The sequence below is a fragment of the Narcine bancroftii genome, chromosome 2, assembly GCF_036971445.1.
Source record: "Narcine bancroftii isolate sNarBan1 chromosome 2, sNarBan1.hap1, whole genome shotgun sequence".
In the NCBI taxonomy this organism is placed as follows: domain Eukaryota; kingdom Metazoa; phylum Chordata; class Chondrichthyes; order Torpediniformes; family Narcinidae; genus Narcine; species Narcine bancroftii.
Window position 1 is genome coordinate 359,335,887 of NC_091470.1, and position 20,153 is coordinate 359,356,039.

The 20,153-nt window shown below is 44.9% G+C and overlaps 1 protein-coding gene across 6 annotated transcripts in view; it reads left to right on the forward strand.

The window, feature by feature from the left end:
• The window catches only part of LOC138755796 (guanine nucleotide-binding protein G(s) subunit alpha), a 369,610-nt gene extending 349,755 nt beyond the window's left edge, over positions 1 to 19,855 (forward strand). For 5 of the 6 annotated variants that reach the window (XM_069922424.1, XM_069922428.1, XM_069922427.1 and 2 more), the window contains 4 exons: positions 9,365 to 9,485; positions 12,507 to 12,637; positions 15,217 to 15,284; positions 17,909 to 19,855. In XM_069922424.1, the coding sequence (XP_069778525.1) occupies positions 9,365 to 9,485; positions 12,507 to 12,637; positions 15,217 to 15,284; positions 17,909 to 18,055 (467 nt within the window). In that variant the 3' untranslated portion in view covers positions 18,056 to 19,855. The remainder of the gene's footprint in view (positions 1 to 9,364; positions 9,486 to 12,506; positions 12,638 to 15,216; positions 15,285 to 17,908) is intronic. The other variant, XM_069922426.1, reaches the window with a different exon arrangement.
• Positions 19,856 to 20,153: the final 298 nt, after the last annotated feature.

The window sequence follows — 20,153 nt, forward strand, 5'->3', positions numbered from 1 at the left end:
TTCCCTTCCCACTCACATCCCACCTTAAGTCTTTTTCTTTGGCTTGGCTTCGCGGACGAAGATTTATGGAGGGGGGTAAAAAGTCCACGTCAGCTCCAGGCTCGTTTGTGCTGACAAGTCCGATGCGGGACAGGCAGACACGATTGCAGCGGTTGCAAGGGAAAATTGGTTGGTTGGGGTTGGGTGTTGGGTTTTTCCTCCTTTGCCTTTTGTCAGTGAGGTGGGCTCTGCGGTCTTCTTCAAAGGAGGTTGCTGCCTGCCGAACTGTGAGGCGCCAAGATGCATGGTTTGAGGTGATATCAGCCCACTGGCGGTGGTCAATGTGGCAGGCACCAAGAGATTTCTTTAGGCAGTCCTTGTACCTTTTCTTTGGTGCACCTCTGTCACGGTGGCCAGTGGAGAGCTCGCCATATAACACGATCTTGGGAAGGCGATGGTCCTCCATTCTGGAGACGTGACCCACCCAGCGCAGCTGGATCTTCAGCAGCGTGGACTCGATGCTGTCGACCTCTGCCATCTCGAGTACTTCGACGTTAGGGGTGTAAGCGCTCCAATGGATGTTGAGGATGGAGCGGAGACAACGCTGGTGGAAGCGTTCTAGGAGCCGTAGGTGGTGCCGGTAGAGGACCCATGATTCGGAGCTCCGAATCATGGGTCCCACCTTAAGTAAACCCTTACTAATCAGAGCGCCGATGGCACAGTGATTAGTTGAAGCGGGATCTGAGTGGAAAGAAAAAGGTTGAAAGGCATGAACAGTTGACTCTGTTTCCCTGCTGCACAGATGCTTACTGACCTACTGGGAATTTAGAGGGTTTTGTGTTCACATTTAATTATCTTGCTTCTGCATGAGAAGTCAAGACATCAGCTATGGGTTGTGGTTTGCCATCACTTGAGGAGCAGTTGTTAAAGTAAACAAGGAATGTGGGTTAACCAGTTCCTCAGGTTTTGTGGCCCAGATGTCCTTCAGCTTGATGCTGAGAAGGAAAGAGGTGAGCAGGGAGGAATTTCCACCAAACCAGCCAGGAGTGGGAAGCCACCATTCATCTAATTTGCCACCAGTTGGGCAGTGTACCGGAAATCCACAAGGTGATTTTACTCCCCCCTAGCCTCTGGACAGACTGACATCTGTAACCCTGTAAAAACTCCAGTATTAATTTGGCAATCAGAATACGAGCCCAGAGATAAAAGGCAGTTAATGAAGATGAGTCAATTGTCAATGTACATATGCACTGAAATTCTTACTTGCTGCCAAATAGGTGCTTGTAAAGAAGGACTGTATAGTAAGTGAATTGAACTTAAATTAGAGAGGGATCGGGCCAGTGGGATCAGTGTGAGGACTGAGGGGAGAGAATGGGGTAGTGGAATCAGTGTGGGAGCTGACATGGCTATGGGGAGAGAGGGGGACAGTGGGATCAGTGTCAGGACTGATACAGGGCTGTGGGGAGAGAACGGGTCAGTGGGATCAGTGTGAGAACCGACATGGAGCTGTGGGGAGAGAGTGGGGCAGTGGGATCAGTGTAGGGACCGATCCAAGGCTGTGGGGAGAGTAAAAGGCAGTAGGATCAGATTGGGGACTGACACGGGGCTGTGGGGAGAGAGAGTGGGGCAATGGGATCAGTGTAGGGACCGACATGAGGCTGTGGGGAGAGCAAAAGGCAGTGGAATCAGAGTGGGGACTGACATGGGGTTGTGGGGAGAGAGCAGAGTAGTGCAATCAGTGTGGGGACTGACACGACTGTGGGGTCAGAACAGAGCAGTGGGATCAGTGTGGGGACTGATACAGGGCTGCGGGGGGAGAGAGCGGGGCAGTGGGATCAGAGTGGGGACTGATACAGGGCTGTGGGGGGAGAGAGCGGGGCAGCAGGATCAGTGTGGGGACTGATACAGGGCTGCAGGGGGAAGAGAGCGAGGCAGTTGGATCAGTGTGGTATACAATATACGATTTCTTGGAGCTAGCGATCACTTTTTCTAAATTGCTGCAGGCTTGCTTGCAGTAACTGAATGATTATGGGACCACAGATGCATATACGGTCAGACTTGCCCGAACAGACGTTAAGCATCTATTCAGAGAGATTCAAGGAGTGTGCGGTTTGACATATTTCGATCCCAAGAGAAACCGTAGACCCAACAAACATCCTCCTTTCGACCTGCCTTCTTGCCATAGCCATCAGTCCTAAAACATGTCTTGCTTCTCAACTCCTTTGCCCATTTCAAGAAGCACAGCCTGGTTATTTTTCAATCACGCAGCATTGAGTTGCATCCTCGGGCTGCCTGGCACACTAAATTGATGGGACTGCAGCAAAGCTTCAAAACGTACAGGGGTTGTAGGTTAATAGGGGTATTTGGGTGGCAAAGGCTTGGGGGCCGGAAAGGCCTGTTACTGTGCTGTCTGTCTAAATTTAACATTTAAATATAAAATTGTTAAATTTTTGTCATTGGTGCTCAGCATCTCTGAAGGCCAGAAGTCCATCAGTCCTTAGCTTGGTTCAGCTCACCATCATCAGGCAGGTTGACAGCAGTGAACAAGGCAAGCGCAATGCTGGCATTCATTTCAAGAGGAACAGAATATAAAAGCAGGGATGTGATGTTGAGGCTCCATAAAGCACTGGAGATCTCACATGGTGTAACCATATACCCACTTACAGCACAGAACAGGCCAGTTTGGCCCTACTAGTCCATGCCGTAACAAATCCCCACTCTCCTAGCCCCACTGACCAGCACCCGGTCCATACCCCTCCAGTCCTCTCATATCCATGTAACTGTCTAGTCTTTCCTTAAATGTAACCAATGATCCTGCCTCGACCACGTCTGTTGGAAACTCATTCCACAGCCCCACCACCCTTTGCGTAAAGAAATTTCCCCTCATGTTCCCCTTATAATTTTCCCCCTTCAATCTTAAACCATGCCCTCTAGTTTGAATCTCCCCTACTCTTAATTGAAAAAGCCTATCCACGTTTACTCTGTCTGTCCCTTTTAAAATCTTAAACACCTCTATCAAGTCCCCTCTCAATCTTCTATGCTCCAGAGAAAAAAGCCCCAGTCTGCACAACCTTTCCCTGTAACTCAAACCTTGAAATCCTGTCAACATTCTCGTGAACCTTCTCTGCACTCTCTCTATTTTGTTTATATCTTTCCTATAATTTGGAGACCAAAACTGTACACAGTACTCCAAATTTGGCCTCACCAATGCCTTGTACAATTTCATCATAACCTCCCTACTCTTGAATTCAATACTCCGATTTATGAAGGCCAACATTCCAAATGCCTTCTTCACCACACCATCTACCTGAGTATCAGCCTTGAGAGTACTATTTACCATAACTCCTAAATCCCTTTGATGCTCTGCACATCTCAATAGCCTACCATTCAATGCATATGACCTATTTAGATTTGCCTTTCCAAAATGTAACACCTCACACTTATCTGTATTAAATTCCATCAGCCATTTCTCAGCCCACACCTCCAGCCTTCCTAAATCACCTTTTAATCTACGGTAATCTTCCACACTGTCCATAACACCACCAATCTTTGTATCATCCGCAAACTTGCTTATCCAATTCTCCACCCCTACTTCCAGATTGTTAATATATATAACAAACAATAGTGGACCCAGGACCGATCCCTGAGGAACTCCACTAGTCACCGGCCTCCAATTAGACAAACAATTTTCTACCACTACTCTCTGACACCTCCCATCCAACCATTGCTGAATCCATTTCACTACCTCCTCATTTATACCCAATGCCTCCACCTATTTTCCTAACCTCCTGTGGAGAACTTTGTCAAAAGCTTTACTAAAGTCTAAATAGACAACATCCACAGCTTTCCCTTCATCAACCTTTTTTGTAACCCCCTCGAAAAACTCAATCAGGTTTGTCAACCATGATCTACCCCTACAAAACCATGCTGATTACTCCCTATCAATCCCTGTACCTCCAAATATTTGTAAATACCATCCCTCAAAACACTTTCCATCAACTTGCCCACCACAGACGTCAGACTCACGGGCCTATAATTCCCAGGTTTACATTTGGACCCTTTCTTAAACAGCGGAACCACATGCGCAACCCTTCAATCCTTTGTCACTACCCCCGTGTCCAGTGACATCCTAAATATCTCTGTTAATGGCCCCACTATCTCACTAGCCTCCCTGAGTATCCTTGGGAATATTTTGTCCGGTCCCGGAGATTTATCCACCTTTATCTTTTTCAACACAGCCATCACTACCTCCTCGGTTATCCTTATGTGCTTCATTACCTCCCCACTATTTTTCTTTACCTCAACTGGTTCAATATTTTTTTCCCTAGTGAATACCGAGTCAAAGAAATCATTCAAAATTTCCCCCATTTCCTCAGACTTCTCACTCAGCCTACCCTCGCTATCTACAAGGGGTCCAATTTTATCCATCACTAATCTTTTATTTTTAATGTACTTATAGAAACCCTTTGGATTTATTTTTACTCTGTCTGCCAAAGCCTCTTCGTGCCTTTTGTTGGCCTTTCTAATTTCTTTCTTAAGATTCCTTCTACACTCCTTGTAGTCCTCCTTCAAATTGTCAGCTCTCTGTTCTTTATACCTCTTGTACACCTCCCTTTTTCTCCTAACCAAATTTCCAATATTCCTCGAAAACCAAGCCTCCCTATGACTTCCAGCCTTTCCTTTGATCCTCACTGGGACATAACTACTCTGTACCCTCAAAATTTCTATTTTGAATATCCTCCATTTTTTCATTTACACCCTCAACTGAAAATATCCTGTCCCACTCAATACTCCCCAAATCCCTTCTTATTCCTTCGAAATTTGCTCTTCTCCAATCCAGAACCTCAACTTTAGGCCCCTTCTTGCTCCTCCCTAAAACTACCTTAAAACTAACAGAATTATGATCACTAGACCCAATTGGATCTCCAACATTAATGTCTGATACCTGACCTAGCTCGTTCCCTAACAGGAGATCCAGTATTACACTGTCCCGAATCGGTTCTTCTACTAATTGATTCAGAAAACAATCTTGAACACATTTAACGAACTCTAGCCCATCCAGCCCTCTAACTGTTTGGGTATCCCAATCAATGTGAGGGAAGTTAAAATCTCCCACGATCACTACCTTATGATTCTCACACATATACGTTATCTCTCTACACATTTGTTCCTCTAGTTTTCTTGACCCATTTGGTAATACACCCCAATGAGCACCCTCATGTCTCCTTCACCCCTCAATTCCACCCAAACAGCCTCACTGGACGATCCCTCCAGACCATCTTGCCACCTCACGGCAGTAATGTCCTCCTTAACAAGCAGAGCAACTCCTCCCCCTTTTTACCCCCTGATCTATCACATCTAAAACAAATGTATCCTGGAACGTTAAGTTGCCAGTCCTGCCCCTCTTGTAGCCAGGTCTCACTAATTGCCACAATATCATGACCCCAAGTATCTGTCCATGCTCTAAGCTCGTCTACCTTGTTCACTATGCTTCTTGCATTAAAATATATGCATTTCAGAGAATGACCCTCACATACATTCTCTTTTCTACCTTCTACCCTAATCTCCATCCTACCTTTGTTATCGTTTTTATTTTTATCTAGGTGGCCATGCTCCCTTGACTCTGCTCTCACACTCTGTTCCCCACCCCCCTGCCAAACTAGTTTAAACCTTCCCCCACAGCTCTAGCAAATCTGCTTGCCAGCACATTGGTCCCCCTCCAGTTCAAGTGGAGTCCGTCCCTTTTGTACAGGTCCGACCTTTCCCAGAAGAGATCCCAATGATCCAGAAATCTTATCCCTTGCCCCCTGCACTATCTCTTTAGCCACCCATTCATCCTCCACATCCTCCTATTTCTACCCTCACTAGCGCTGAGACCAGTTTTCAGCTCCTCATTTAAGAAAGGGTATGCTGATGGTGGAGAGGGTTCAGAGGGGTGGTTCACAAGGACCATTCCGAGAATGAAAGAGTTACCATATGAGGAGTGTTCGTCAGCTCTTGGCCTGTACTCATTGGAATCTAGGAGAATGAGGGGCAATCTCATTGAAACATTTTGAATGTTGAAATGTGTGGACAGAGTAGATGTAGAAAGGTTGTTTCCATATAAACCATATAACCATAATCATATGACAATTACAGCACAGAAACAGGCCATTTCAGCCCTTCTAGTCTGCACCAAAATAAGTACTCTCTTGTCCCACCTACCTGCACCCTGCCCAAAAGCCTCCATTCCCCACCCATCCATATACCTATCCAATTTTTCCTTAAATGACAAAATGGACCCTGCTGCCATTACTTCTCCTGGAAGCTCATTCCACACAGCCACCACTCTCTGAGTAAAGAAGTTCCCCCCTCATGTTACTTCTAAACTTTCACCCCTTAACTCTTAACTCATGACCTCTTGTTTCAATCTCTCCTACCCTCAAGGGAAAAAGCCTCTCCACATCAACTCTATCTATCCCTCTCATAATCTGAAATACCTCTATCAAATTCCAATCCCCTCAACCTTCTACGCTCCAAAGAATAAAGGCCTAACTTGCTCAATCTTTCTTTGTAATCTAGATTCTGAAACCCAGGTAACATTTTCATAAATCTTCTCTTCACTCTCTCTACCTTGTTGATATCCTTCCTATAATTCAGTGACCAGAACTGCACACAGTATTCCAAATTTGGCCTCACCAATGCCTTCAACAGTCTCAACATCACTTCCTAACTCCTGTATTCTATGATTTGATTTATAAAGACCAGCCTACTATCCACATGAGATTCTACCTTCAGGGAACGAGGAACCGTTATTCCTAGATCTTTCTGCTCCACTCCATTTCTCAATCCCCTCCCATTTACTGTGTAATTCCTGTTTTGATTATTCCTTCCAAAATGAAGCACCTCACACTTCTCAGCATTAAACTCCATCTGCCATCTTTCAGCCCACACTTCTAAGCAGTCCAAATCCTCCTGCAATCTTTGAAAACCTTCTTCATTATCCACAATTCCACCTATTTTAGTATCATCCACATATTTACTAATCCAATTTACCGCCCCATCATCCAGATCATTAATGTAAATGACAAGCAGCAAAGGACCCAATACAGAAACCTGAGGCACACCGCTTGTTACCGTCCTCCAGCCTGACAGATAGCATCTCCCTTCCAACCACTGTTGAATCCATTAGGCTATCTCAAAATTAATACCTAACGTCTGAACCTTCCTAACTAACTATGCGGATCCTTATCGAAAGCCTTACTGAAGTCCATATAGACAACATCCACTGCTCTACACTCACCAACATTCCTAGTCACCTCTTCAAAAAATTCAACAAGCTTGGTCATACATGACCTTCCACGCACAACCCCGTGTTGAGTGTTCCTGATCAGATCCTGTCTCTCCAGATACTTATATATACCATCTCTATGAACACTTTCCTTTAACTTACCTACCACAGACGTCAAACTTACAGGCTGATAATTGCTAGGCTTTCTCCTCAAACCCTTTTTAAACTACGGAACCACATCCACAATACGCCAATCCTCCGGTACTATACCTATCTCTAGTGACATTTGAAAAATCACTGCCAGAGCCTCTGCTATTTCTTAACTAACTTCTCTCAAGGTCCTGGGAAAAATCCCATCAGGACCTGGATACTTATCCACCTTAATATGCTTCAAAAGCTCCAGTACTTCCTCTTTCTTAATCACTACAGTCTCCATAATTACCCTCTTTGCTTCCTTTACCCTGCACAATTCAATATCCTTCTCTTTAGTGAATAATGAAGAAAAGAAATTGTTCAAAATCTCCCCCATCTCGTTTGGTTTCTCACACAGTAGTCCGCTCTGATTCTCTAAGGGACCAATTTTATCCCTCATTCTCTTTTGCTATTAACTTATTTATAGAAACCCTTTGGATTTATTTTCACCCTGTTTGCTAAAGCCACCTTGTATCTTCTTTTAGCTTTTCTAATTTCTTTCTTAAGATTCTTTTTACATTCAATGTATTCTCCAAACATCTCCTTTATTCCTTTCTTATATTTATTGTAGGTCTCTTTTTTCGAATCAAGTTTCCAATATCCCTTGAAAACCATGGCTCTCTCTTTTATCCTGACAGGAACATACAGATTTTGGACTCTCAAAATTTCACCTTTAAAAGACCTCCATTTCTCTACTACATCCTTCCCATAAAACAAATCATCCCAATCCACTCCTTATAAATCCACTCACATCTCCTCAAATATAGCTTTTCCCCACTCAAACACCTCAACCCTAGGCCCTGACCTATACCTTTCCATAATTACATTGAAGCTAATGGTATTATGATCACTGGACCCAAAGTGCTCCCCAACACATCCCTCTGTCACCTGACCTATCTCATCCCCAACAGTAGGTCCAACGCTGCCCCTTCCCTAGCTTGGTACTTCTATGTATTGCAACTATCCTGCACACAGGATCCAACCCTTTCACAGAATGGGTTTCCAAATCTATATTTGGAAAATTAACATCACCCACAGTCACAACCCTGTGCTTATTACAAATATCTGCTATCTCCCTACAAATTTGCTTCTCTAGTTTTCTTTCCCCATTAGGTGGTCTATAATACACCTACTATAAGTGTAACTACCCCTTTCCCATTCCTCAATTCCAACCACACAGCCTCCCTTGACGAGCCCTCTAATCTATCCTGCCTAAGCATCGCTGTAATATTTTCTCTGACAAGCAATGCTACACCACCCCCTCTTGCCCCTCCAATTCTATCACACCTAAAGCAATGGAATCCAGCAATATTTAGCTGCCAATCACATCCCTCCTGCAACCATGTCTCACTAATCGCTACCACGTCATACTGCCAAGTGTCTATCCATGGTGGGAGAGTCGAGGACAAGAGAGCCCAACTTCAGGATTGAAGGGCATCCACTTAGAAAAGAGATGCAGAGGAATTTCTACAGCCAGAGGATGGTAAATCTGTGGAATTCATTGCCACAGGCAGTCATGGAGGCCAGGTCATTGGGTATATTTAAGGCAGAGATTGATAGGTTCTTGATTAGCCAGGGCATCAAGGTTATGGGGAGAAGGCCAGACAGTGGTACTGAGTGGAAAATGTATCAGCTCACAATTGAATGAGGAGACAGATTCGATGGGCTGAATGGCCTATTTCAGCTCCTGACCTTATCATGCTGGGTGCTGGTGGACTGATCATCAGGGCACCTCCACTCACTATACAGATGCTTCTAGAGATCAGCGGTTGGATAAAGACCACAAGAGCTCCTTGTGGCAACAAGGGAGTTCTGCTGTCACTGGGCTGGCACCCAAATAATTCTGCTCTCTCTCCCTCTCCCCTTCTTCTCTCCTGCTCCACCATGGACTGAACTGGGCCGTCATCGATCAATCACGCACAGACGTCACAGCTATCATTTTTGTAGTGGCCAGCAGTAGCTACAACATGGTGATACGGGAAGACAACAACACCAATCGACTCCGGGAGGCACTCGATCTCTTCAAAAGCATCTGGAACAACAGGTAATTGCACTCAGTTCTGGTCACTACTTTATACGAAGGGCATAGATGCTTTGGAGAGAGTATAGAAGAGATTTACTGGGATGTTGTATGGATTTGAGAGCATGCCTTATGAAACAAGGTTGACAGAGCTAGGGCTTTTCTCTTTGGAGCAGCATAGGATGGTAGGTGATTAAATGACATTCTGAGAAGCTTAGATAGGGTGGACAGCCTGCACCTTTTCTCCCTGCGCGACAGTAAGCAAATTCCAGAGGACATCTGTTTAAGGTGAAGTGGAGGAAAGTTTATAGGAGACTTATTTTTTTTACACAGGGAGTGGTGGGTGTCTGGAATGGGAGTGGTGGTGGAGGCTAGTACAATAGGGACATTCAAAAGACTCATAGATTTTTTTTAAAATAAGAGGGTTATGGGTGTGAGGTAGGGAAGCATTAGATGATTGTGGAGTACGTAGCTCAGCACAACATCATGGGCTGAAGGGCCAGTACTGTACTGTAATATTCTATGGATGAAAAATACTATCATATATGCTGGCATACAACAGTCCTGTACTTTAAATATATCACCCAACACCAGGGGTCGCCTTATACTCCAAGTATAAAATCTGAACCTTAACAGCGTCTCAGTGCTCCCTCCCTGGATCCATCCACCCAGTCCGACTGCCGTCGGTTCTGTACAGGCTTTAAACGGCCTATTAAAGGAGCTGACAATAGTTTATTTCAAAATGTAAACCTTGAATGACTAATTAGCTTTTAAAATGTGAATTAGTATGCCCAATGTGCCTAGTCGCATCACTCCACTGCTGAGCAGTAAGTGCCAGACTTGTACACAGTGAGTATAGCTCCAAGCCTACATTTTAGGTGAAAATTCATCTTAGACACCGGCATGTACAGTAATCACTTCTCTTTCTGGCATCTGAGTCTGAATTTCTGAAGTGTCGCTGGAATTGCAGCTGGTGACCATTTAAAGATGTTCTCTTCGAATGAAGATGTGAATGAAGGCATTCTTAATGCCCATTCAGCTTGGCCACACTTTGTGGCTTCAGGAGATGCAATGAGTTGTTATTTGCTTTTCACGTTTTAACTGATGATAAGTAGCATTGATCACGTTTCCCTGGGCTGTGGCATGGGTGGGATTTCTCACATTTACCTAAACCCAGTTCTGAAGTTAAACCCTGCTCTTAATGGGCTTTATATTATAATGCACCATTTTTTATACCGCATTAGTGCAGGGGGACTTTTTTATTTATTTAGACATACAGCACAGTAGCAGGCCATTTCTGTCCATGCCGCTCAACTTACACCCCATTAACCTGCACCCTCCAGTACGTTTTTGAAGGGCGGTGGGTAACCGGACCCCCCGGAGAAAATACACTCAGACACAGGGGAGAATATACAAACTCCTTACAGACAGTGCGGGACTCGAACCCTGGTCCAGTCCCAGTCACTGGCACTGTAAAGGCATTGTGCTAACCGCTACACCAACCGTGACGTTGGGGGAAATTTCTTCTTCACTCGTTTTCCCGTGCATTCAGACTGAAGGGAACTTTCGTGGTAACGTCCTCATGGTGGAAATGACCGTAACCTATTCATGTCCACCCTCATCCAACATCTGCCATGCATCTGGATGGGACCATGTCCATCCTGAGGATCCAGATACGGCAGAAGAATTCCACCTGCCATAGTTTCTCACCCCTTACCATTAATTCAAGATACCATCATTGATGCTTTCTTATTTCCAATCCATTAGCAGATGACAGCAGCAAACTTATCATTTCTATAGGGACACTGATTGCTCTCAGCTTTAACTCCCCACGTACTGTTCTCAACAATGTCTCAGCCTATCCAACACCCTCCGTTAGAAGAGCAGGTTTCCTGCCTGTAAAAGAGCCGTTGTCATCAGACCAACACTGTTGAATAAGCACAAGCTCTCTCTCATTTAGTCAGAGAGAGAGGGAAGGAGGGAGAGATTGGGAAGGAGGGAGAGATATTGAGTGAGGGAGGGAGAGATTAAGAGAAAGGGAGAGAGAGAGGAGGAGAGAGGAAGAAAGAGGGAGAGATTGAGAAAGAGAAAGATTGAGAGACAGAGAGAGAGATGGAAAGGGGCAGATTGAGAGTCTATCTGAGAGTCTTTTGAATGCTTCTATTGTACCAGCCTCCACCACACCACAACCCCCACTCCCCACCCCAGCAATGAATTCTGGATATCCTCCATCCTCTGAGTAAAACACATACCTCCCCTAAACTTTCCTCCACTCATTTTAAGATATCATAAATTGCATGCCCAGTTTCGTGGGAACTTTCCCAAAATAGTGGGTATTTGCAATCTGTCCTCACTCATAGATTTAGACAGGATTAAAAGGAAGAGTTGTTTCATGCTGAGGGAAGTTGGAACTGCCTGAGAAGGTATTGGAGGCAGAGCCCTTCTTAGCACTTGGTGGGTACCTCGAAGAAGGCAGAGAAGACCATGGACTGAGTGCTGGATTAGAGGTTGATGGCCAGGATGTGCCGCCTGCTCCTATGCTGTATGGTGCCTTGGCTTCACACTCTAATCTGAGGAGGATGCTGTAAGGTAAGTGGTTTCATCAGCGACCTTGTGACTGGACTTTGCATCCTTCTCCTTAGCAATTCACATGCTCCTCAAAGAGCCTGATGTGTTCCTGATTCCAGCCACCAGTTTGTGGTCAGGCTTGGGGAGTGGGGTGTGCAGAGCTAGTAGTCAAGGCTTACAGGGGATAGGTTGAGCAGCCTCCTCCCATGCTATCTCACCCAGCGATGACAGGAGTCAGAGTTCTGCTCCAACACTGCGGTTGAGGGCTGCTCAGGCATGCCACCATTGACGGCAGCGCCTCCTCCCACGATAGGACAGACCCCGCCCCCCCCCCCCCCCCGTTGGGTTTACCGGGGAGCAGCATTAACCGTGGGCCAGTGCAGGACAGTGGGCAGGGGTCGATGAGCGGGTAAGGTTCGGATCGCGTTACTGCATCATCTCTCCTCCCGCACGCTCACAACTCTTCCTCTCCCCCAGGTGGTTGCGAACCATCTCTGTCATCCTCTTCCTGAACAAGCAAGACCTTCTGGCGGAGAAAGTGTTGGCAGGGAAATCCAAAATTGAAGACTATTTTCCCGAGTACACACGTTACAGCACTCCAGATGATGGTAATGCTTCTAAACTCCAAGAAGCAGTGTCTTGTTAGAAATAGAACTAGAAAGCGCGAGATGACTCTTTATTGTCATGCACACGAGTACAATCCACAAACACCCTGTCATTTTTCTTGTTTGCTGTGTGTATATGGTAAACATTGAGTATAAATTCAATCATAATAGGGAAATAAGACAAATATAAATATTTCTATTTGCAGTTAGTGCAAAAAAACAGATGTTACATTAGAGAGATAGGAGACTGCAAGATGTTGGAATCTAGGGCAACACACAATCTGCCGCAGGAACTTAACGCGTCGAGCAGCATCCGTGGGAGAAGCAGAATTGTCGGCGTCTGGGCTGGCATCCTTCATCAAGATGATGTGATGTCACCATAGTCCTGGAGCAGTGTTCTAGTTAAGGTAGTTCAAAAGTTCAAAGTTCAGATTTATTGTCAGTGCCCATTCATGACATCACATATCACCCTGAGATTCTTTTTCCTGCGGCCAGGCCGAATTTCTACTTATTGAACGTGCAAAAAAAACTGTGCTCAAGAAAATATACGTCAAACATACTGTGCAGTACAGAAAATATTCAGTTATAAATAATGTGCAAAGTCTTAGTCCTTAAACGAGTCCCTGATTGAGTTTGTCTGATGGTGGAGGGGTAGTAGCTGTTCCTGAACCTTGGTGGTGTGAGTCTTGGGGCATCTCTTTCCTGATGGTAGCAGTGAGAACAGAGCGGGTGCTAGATGGAGTGGATCCTTGGTGATTCCCTCCGACAGGAATGTTCCATGTAGATTTTCTCAGTTGGTGGGAAGTTTGAAGTGTGGAGAGGTTCTGATAGCTGTTAGAGAATAAAGAACTGTCCTTTAACGCGGAGATGCCAGATTTTAGGTTTCTGTACCTTTTGCCTGGAGGTTATCAGCGAGAAGAGAGCATAGCTCGGGTGACGGGGATCCTTCATGGAGTTAGCTACCTTCCTGAGGCACTGCCTCACGTAAATAAATTCACTGGCTGGCAGACCTCTGCTTGTGATGGACTTGGCCAGGTTTGCAGCTTTCTGCGGTCTCCTGCGTTATAGTCACCCCTCGTAACAAGACCATAAGGAATCAGGAGCAGGACTGATGAAAGCACTGAATTTCATGACTTTTCGTGACAATAAATTCTGATTCTGAAGATTAGGCCGCCAGTAGCTTCAGGCCTGCTCCACCGTCCCATGTAATCGTAGCTGATCATTGCCTCTCTTACAACCCATCTTCCTTCATCCATTACGGACATTGGAAGTTAGAGCTGCCATTTGGGCAAAACCATAGAGGTAGAACCATGGAACACTACAGTACAAAAAACAGGTCCTTCAAGTCCCAGTAACATCCTTGTGAACCTTCACTGCACACTTAACAGTATCTTTCCTGTAGTTAGCTGACCAAAATTACACACAATACTCCAATGCACAAAAGAGCTGGAGAAACTCAGCAGGTCACGCAGCATCCATAGGAAGTAAAGGATGGCCAACTTATCAGGCCTGAGTGCTAAATTTCCAAATTACCAAATACTCCAAATTTGGCTTCACATATGTCTTCTCCGGCATATGATCCCAACTCCTATACTCAATATTTTGACTTATAAAGGCCACCATGCCAAAAGCTCTCTACCTGAGATGTCACTTTCAGGGAATTATATATCTGTATTCCCAGATCCCTCTGTTCTACCGCGCTTCTCAGTGCCCTAATATTTACCGTGTACGTCCCACCTTTCAAAATGCAACATCTCATGCTCATCCACATTAAATTCCATCTGCCATTTTGCAGCCCATCTTTTTCCAGCTGATCCAGATCCCTCTGCAAGCAGTGAAACCCTTCCTCGCTGTCCACAAGGCCTCCAATCTTAGCGTCACCTGCAAACTTGCTGATCCAATTTGCCACATTATCTGAAAGAGTTGCCAAGTTCCATTGTTCTCTGTGTTGTGGAGTTCATGGCTCACAGCTTTAGACAATCATTTCTAGTCTTTAACTCCTCCACAAATGGACATAAGGTCTGTTTAAGTAAAACACAAGAGTCTGCAGACATTGTGATCGAAGACAAGACATAATGCTGAAGAAACTCAGCAGGTCAAACAACGTACTTTCTCTGGCACAGATAAAGATACATAACCAATGTTTCGGGCTTGAACCCTTTATGGAGGTGCTTCGTATCTTGGTGAAGGTGTCAAGCCCAAAACATTGGTTATTTATTTTTATCTTTGCTAGATAATATCTGTTTGGCCCCTTCCTCACAACAAGAGTCCAAAAGGGATATAGGTTGATAGGTTCTTGATTGTTAAGGGTTCAATCGTTATGGGGAACAGGCAGAAAAATAAGGTTGATAGAAAAATGCATCAACCATGACTCGAATGGCGGACCAGACTCAATGGGCCAAATGGCCTATTTCTGCTCCTGCATCTTAAGGAATGTCCATGAGGGTGGCTTCATCCTTCGAAGTGAGAGATGGTTCACTTCAAAGTGAGAGACGGAACGGTTCAGAGTCTCAGTGGGTATGAGTGAATAATCAACTCCCTTGTAAGACAGTGACTGTTTTGTTTCTTTGTTTTGGGAACAGCAACGCCCGAACCTGGAGAAGATGCCAGAGTTACAAGAGCTAAATATTTTGTACGAGATGAGTTTCTTGTGAGTATTCCATTGAAATTGATGTGATAGATAATGCCACACCAGGCCATTCAGCCCATCAAGACTATGCTGGTGTAGTAGAACAATCCTGTTTCGCCACTGCCCCACAAATAAATCCCTCAAGTGGCGATATGCCATAGACATGGACCAGTCAGGTATTATATTAATACTGGGCTTTTATTCACGGATGAGAACCACCTCTAAACTGACCAGTGAGAAAACATCTCCATCTGTTATACCAGTTGAGTGGAGTATCTCTACAGCCATAGCCAATAGCAAGTGGTCAGTATAATACGCCCCCCATTACATCATCAGATTCACTCCCGCCCCCAAAATTGACTAATTTTAATAAAATACAATAATGGCAAAAAGCAAAAAAAAATTACAGAAGAGCAAGGGTTACAAACAGAATAAATGAGAATACCTAGTGAAAAAAACAAGCTGCGAGCCTGAGAAAACACTCTGCAACTGTGCTCATTGAAATCGTAGCAAAGATTAGAAATGGTAATAGCACAGTCTTTGTGGAGGCTTCGAGATCTACGCAAAGGCACAGATGGAGGAGACATCTCCAACCAAAGGACTTTTCTGTCGGCAGGTGTGGCAGGGAGTGGAGAGCGTGAGGAAACATTCCCAGGAATGTTTTGCTTCTCGAGCATTTCTCGTGAGGGGGAGGGTAAAGAAGGAGTCAGGTCAGTGGAAGGGCTAGCAGGCTGCAGACCAGGCGAGGCTAGATCCCTAAGGGAAACAGTGTCCTTTCTTCCATCAGGAAAAATAACATGAGCATACTACGGATTAGCATGAACCAGTTGCACACGCTCAACCCAGCCTCGCTGGGTCTAATATGTTTTATTAATAGATTCTCACTCATGGATACTTCCCTGAAACCTGAAAGACTCAAGATAGATCACGATGCCACCTGAGCTGGAGACATTTTTCACCACTGGCTCCAGTGATTTGAAGTATATGTGCAAGTGAACAATGTTGTGCAAGACGCAGTGAAAATGGACCAGTCAAGTATTATACCAATACAGGACTTTTATTAACAGACTAGAACCACCTCTAAACTGGCCAGTGGGAAAGCATCTTCATCTGTTATACCGGTCGGGTGGAGTATCTCTACAGCCATAGCCAATAGCAAGTAGTCAGTATAATACCCCCCCTCCCCCCCCCCCCCCCCCACCAATTACATCCTCACAAGTGCCATTGAAAGCTCAGATTGTTTCCTGTAGGGGAGGATTTCCACATCAAGACAACCTCTGTGAGTTTTATACAGCTGTAACATGATATCCCAACTCCTGCACTCAGTGCGCAGACCAATGAAAGCAAGAGTGCCAAACTCCTTCACCACCCTGTCTACATGTGTCACAGCTTTCACGGAACGAAAGGCCTGTGCTCCTAATACCAAGCCTGAACCGCTTGGTAGAAAGTAAGTTCTGAAGTTGGCCTCAAATTTCCAGTCCTCCAGCTTTCATCTACCGAGCCCTGATTTCTGGACACGTGTTCCTGAAACCTCTTGGCTACCTCGAGACAAATACTGAAGAACCCATCCCACCGTGGACGCACTCCGTTCACCCTCCTCCCGCTGGGGAGAAGGTTGAAGTGTGTTAAAGCACATTCCGACAGACTTAAAGACAATTTCTTCCCCTCAGCCAACAGGCTCATGAATGAACCCCATAACAGTACTGTCATGCTGTCTCGCGAGGGACTAATTGGTCTCTCTTTTCATTGAAACTCCAAACTGTAAATTATCCCCTTTATGTGACTGTATAAATATTGGAGATAACCTGAAAGACTACTCACAGAAGAACCCTTCTCTCTGTATTAAGTATAGTCATCGTTTATTGTCATCTGATTGCACAAGTACAACCCGATCAAACAGCGTTCTCCGGTCCTTGATGCAAAACCACGCAGACACATAACCAGACATAGCACACATGCAACACACATGCAGGACTGTTTATCATAAATACAAATAAATAAATAAATAAAGTTTTGTTAAGATGAGAATCTCGGATGGTTAGTGTGAGCATTTACCTTGGTCATTTAACCGTCTCACTGGCCGTGGGAAGAAGCAGTTCCTCGGCCTGGTGATGCTGGTTCCATTATTTCCTGTACCCCTTTCCCGATGGGAGCAGCTGAAAGATGCTGCGTGTGGGGTGGAAGGAGTCCTCAGTGATTTTGCGCACCCTCTTCAGGCAACAATCCCGATAGATCACATCAATGGGAGGGAGGGAGGGGGACTCCAGTGATCCCCTCTGCCACACTCAGGGTCCTGTGGATTGACCTCCAATCCATTTCTCTGCAGCAACCATACCACAGCCGGCCAGGACGCTGGAGTTATAATGTAACTTCTTGAGGCCTTCTGCTTTAACCTTGCTGAGTATTAATGAGCCTCTTGTGAACGACCCAGGGAGTTCTTCTCCATGATAAAAAAAAACTCTTTGCAATGGCATCAATGAGGCACTCCTGCAAAGGCAAGTTTGTATGGCTTTGCAACCATCGCAAGTGTGTTTGGATATTCGTCAGGGTTTATCATTGTGTAATAGACGAGTAGTTCTCATTTCTCAGACTAAGTAGACCACAAGCCAGGCAGAGAATGACGGCCTCCTTCTCTCTCCCTGCAGAGGATCAGTACAGCGAGTGGAGACGGCCGCCACTACTGTTATCCGCACTTCACCTGTGCAGTGGACACGGAAAACATCCGCAGAGTTTTCAATGACTGCCGAGATATAATTCAGAGAATGCACCTGCGCCAGTACGAACTGTTGTGATGGAGACTCAGTCTGGCTTCGTGGTTTCTTTTGGACTCTGCTGGTTTCCTTCCCCTTGACGTGCCCACGCCTGCTGGAAGAAAATGCGAGAGAAGCGTGTCAATTTTGCTCTCTCAACTTTGTTTCGTTCCTCATTCCTGACTTCACTTTCTTATATGCACCTCGTTCCGTGTTGTTTTGTTTTGAAAACACTCTGCTTTTCTCCCATCCCTGGTTCTACCGAGACCTCGGTACCTCGTGTCTTGATAGAAGTATGGGTATATACCTCAGCCTGTCACTCTGCAACCTTATTGTTCTGCTGTCCCTTGTCCATTCTGTCCTCGGACTGCTGACCACTGCCCCATCTTCGGACTCTCTCTCCTCTCCCTTTCTTTATCTTCCCCCTTCTCTCTCTACCTTCCCCCTCTCTCCCTCACTCTTCCATCTCTCTCATCCCTCCTTCCTTCTCTCTCCCCCCCCCCCGCCTCTCAGTTTCTTCACCACACCACCCTCAAGAATACTTGATGGGGAAAATATCTGACAGTGCACTTTTTTGCATCAGGGTAAATTTTAAAAATAAATAACTTGAGGAATGTAGCATCACCAGGACATTTAATAGTTTCGTCGTTTTCAACGTTAAGGATTGCAGCTCGCCTGAGAAAAAAAAAGCAAATGACCTTGCCTTCAGCCCACTGAAGTGAAGAGGCTGGATGCCACGAGTAGGATACCTTCCGAGGTCTGGGAGTCATTGCGTCTCACCACACTTTAGATCTTGAACAGGGAACTACCACACACTAACTAAAGTTCGTTCAAGCTGTCGGCCAAGGGTCAGCTCACCAGTGGACAGAAAGTCCCAACATTGGTTTCCTCTTTCTGTTTGTTTGACTGCTGGACTGTACAGACTGTAAAATGTATTATTTTGTACAACTTTATTGAAAAGAATACTTGTAGATGATCTTTGTGCCTTGATTATGGCTGTACTTGTAAAATGAGCTAAGATGTAAGTATGTTCACGCTGTACAGCTTTCTGTCCAAGTCCTTTCTACAGGTGTGTCTGCAGATAGGGACGTTTATCTGTAGAGGTTAGTTTTTTTTTCCTGTTTATAAAGAAGGAAAATGCTCTTTAGTAAAAAAAATGTATAAATTATGCAAATTAACCACTTACCTTTACAAGAAGAGGTCAGAGACTGAGGAGATGTTGCAAGATCATGCCTGGTTTTTTTTTGGATTCTCAGCTTGAGTCCAAAATAGCAACGTGGAATTATTTCTATGGGAACCAAGGTGGGTTTTTGTTTGCTAGAGGTATCCATGTTTGGTAATTCTTCGGTCATTCATAGACCTTCACAGGCTTTGTGAACGTGTGGACACCCCATTAGATCGGCTCCCAAAGTCTTGTCCCGTCAGCTGCTCTCGTTGTGCAATTAGAACACACACACACAACCCCCCCCCAAACAAAACCCCAAGGTGTAAAACCTTTCGTGTCTGGCCTAAGAGAATTACATTTTTATTTCTCTTTTAATAAAGAGATAATCTTAGAAAAGTTTATTTTAAATATTGTAGAATTTGAGACGTGTGAAATTTTCTCAGACTTGAATAATTTATGCAAATCCACATTCTCAGAACAAGTGGTGGAACAGTTTGGAAAATAAGCAAAAATCGCTGTAGCAATAAGGCATGTCCTTTCTAGCAACTATTACACACTGCTTTATATTTTATACCTAGGTGTTTTATGTCTCTGTGAGTATATACTTTTCATGTGTCCAGAATAACTTGTACAATTTGTACAATGTTAAAAGAAATTACAGTTACAAATAACACAAACCCAGTGTTAATTCTATATTACTTAAAATGTACCCTATTCTCTCCCTCCTCCTTCCCCGTGTTCAATGATGTTTTGAGTCTATTTTGTTTATTTTCTGTGTGCTTTGACAAATCTAGGTGCGTTAAGCAGGTAGGAATGGAAACCCAAGAGACCAGACCAGACCTTCAGTCCATTAAAATGTCTTATCCATGTTGGACTTCAGCTTCTGGCTGCGGTGAGGCAAACAAAGAGTCACCCTGAGCATTGCCTGGTGCCTCGAGGAATTGGAGAAAGTTAGGCAAAAGAGACAGCGGCCGC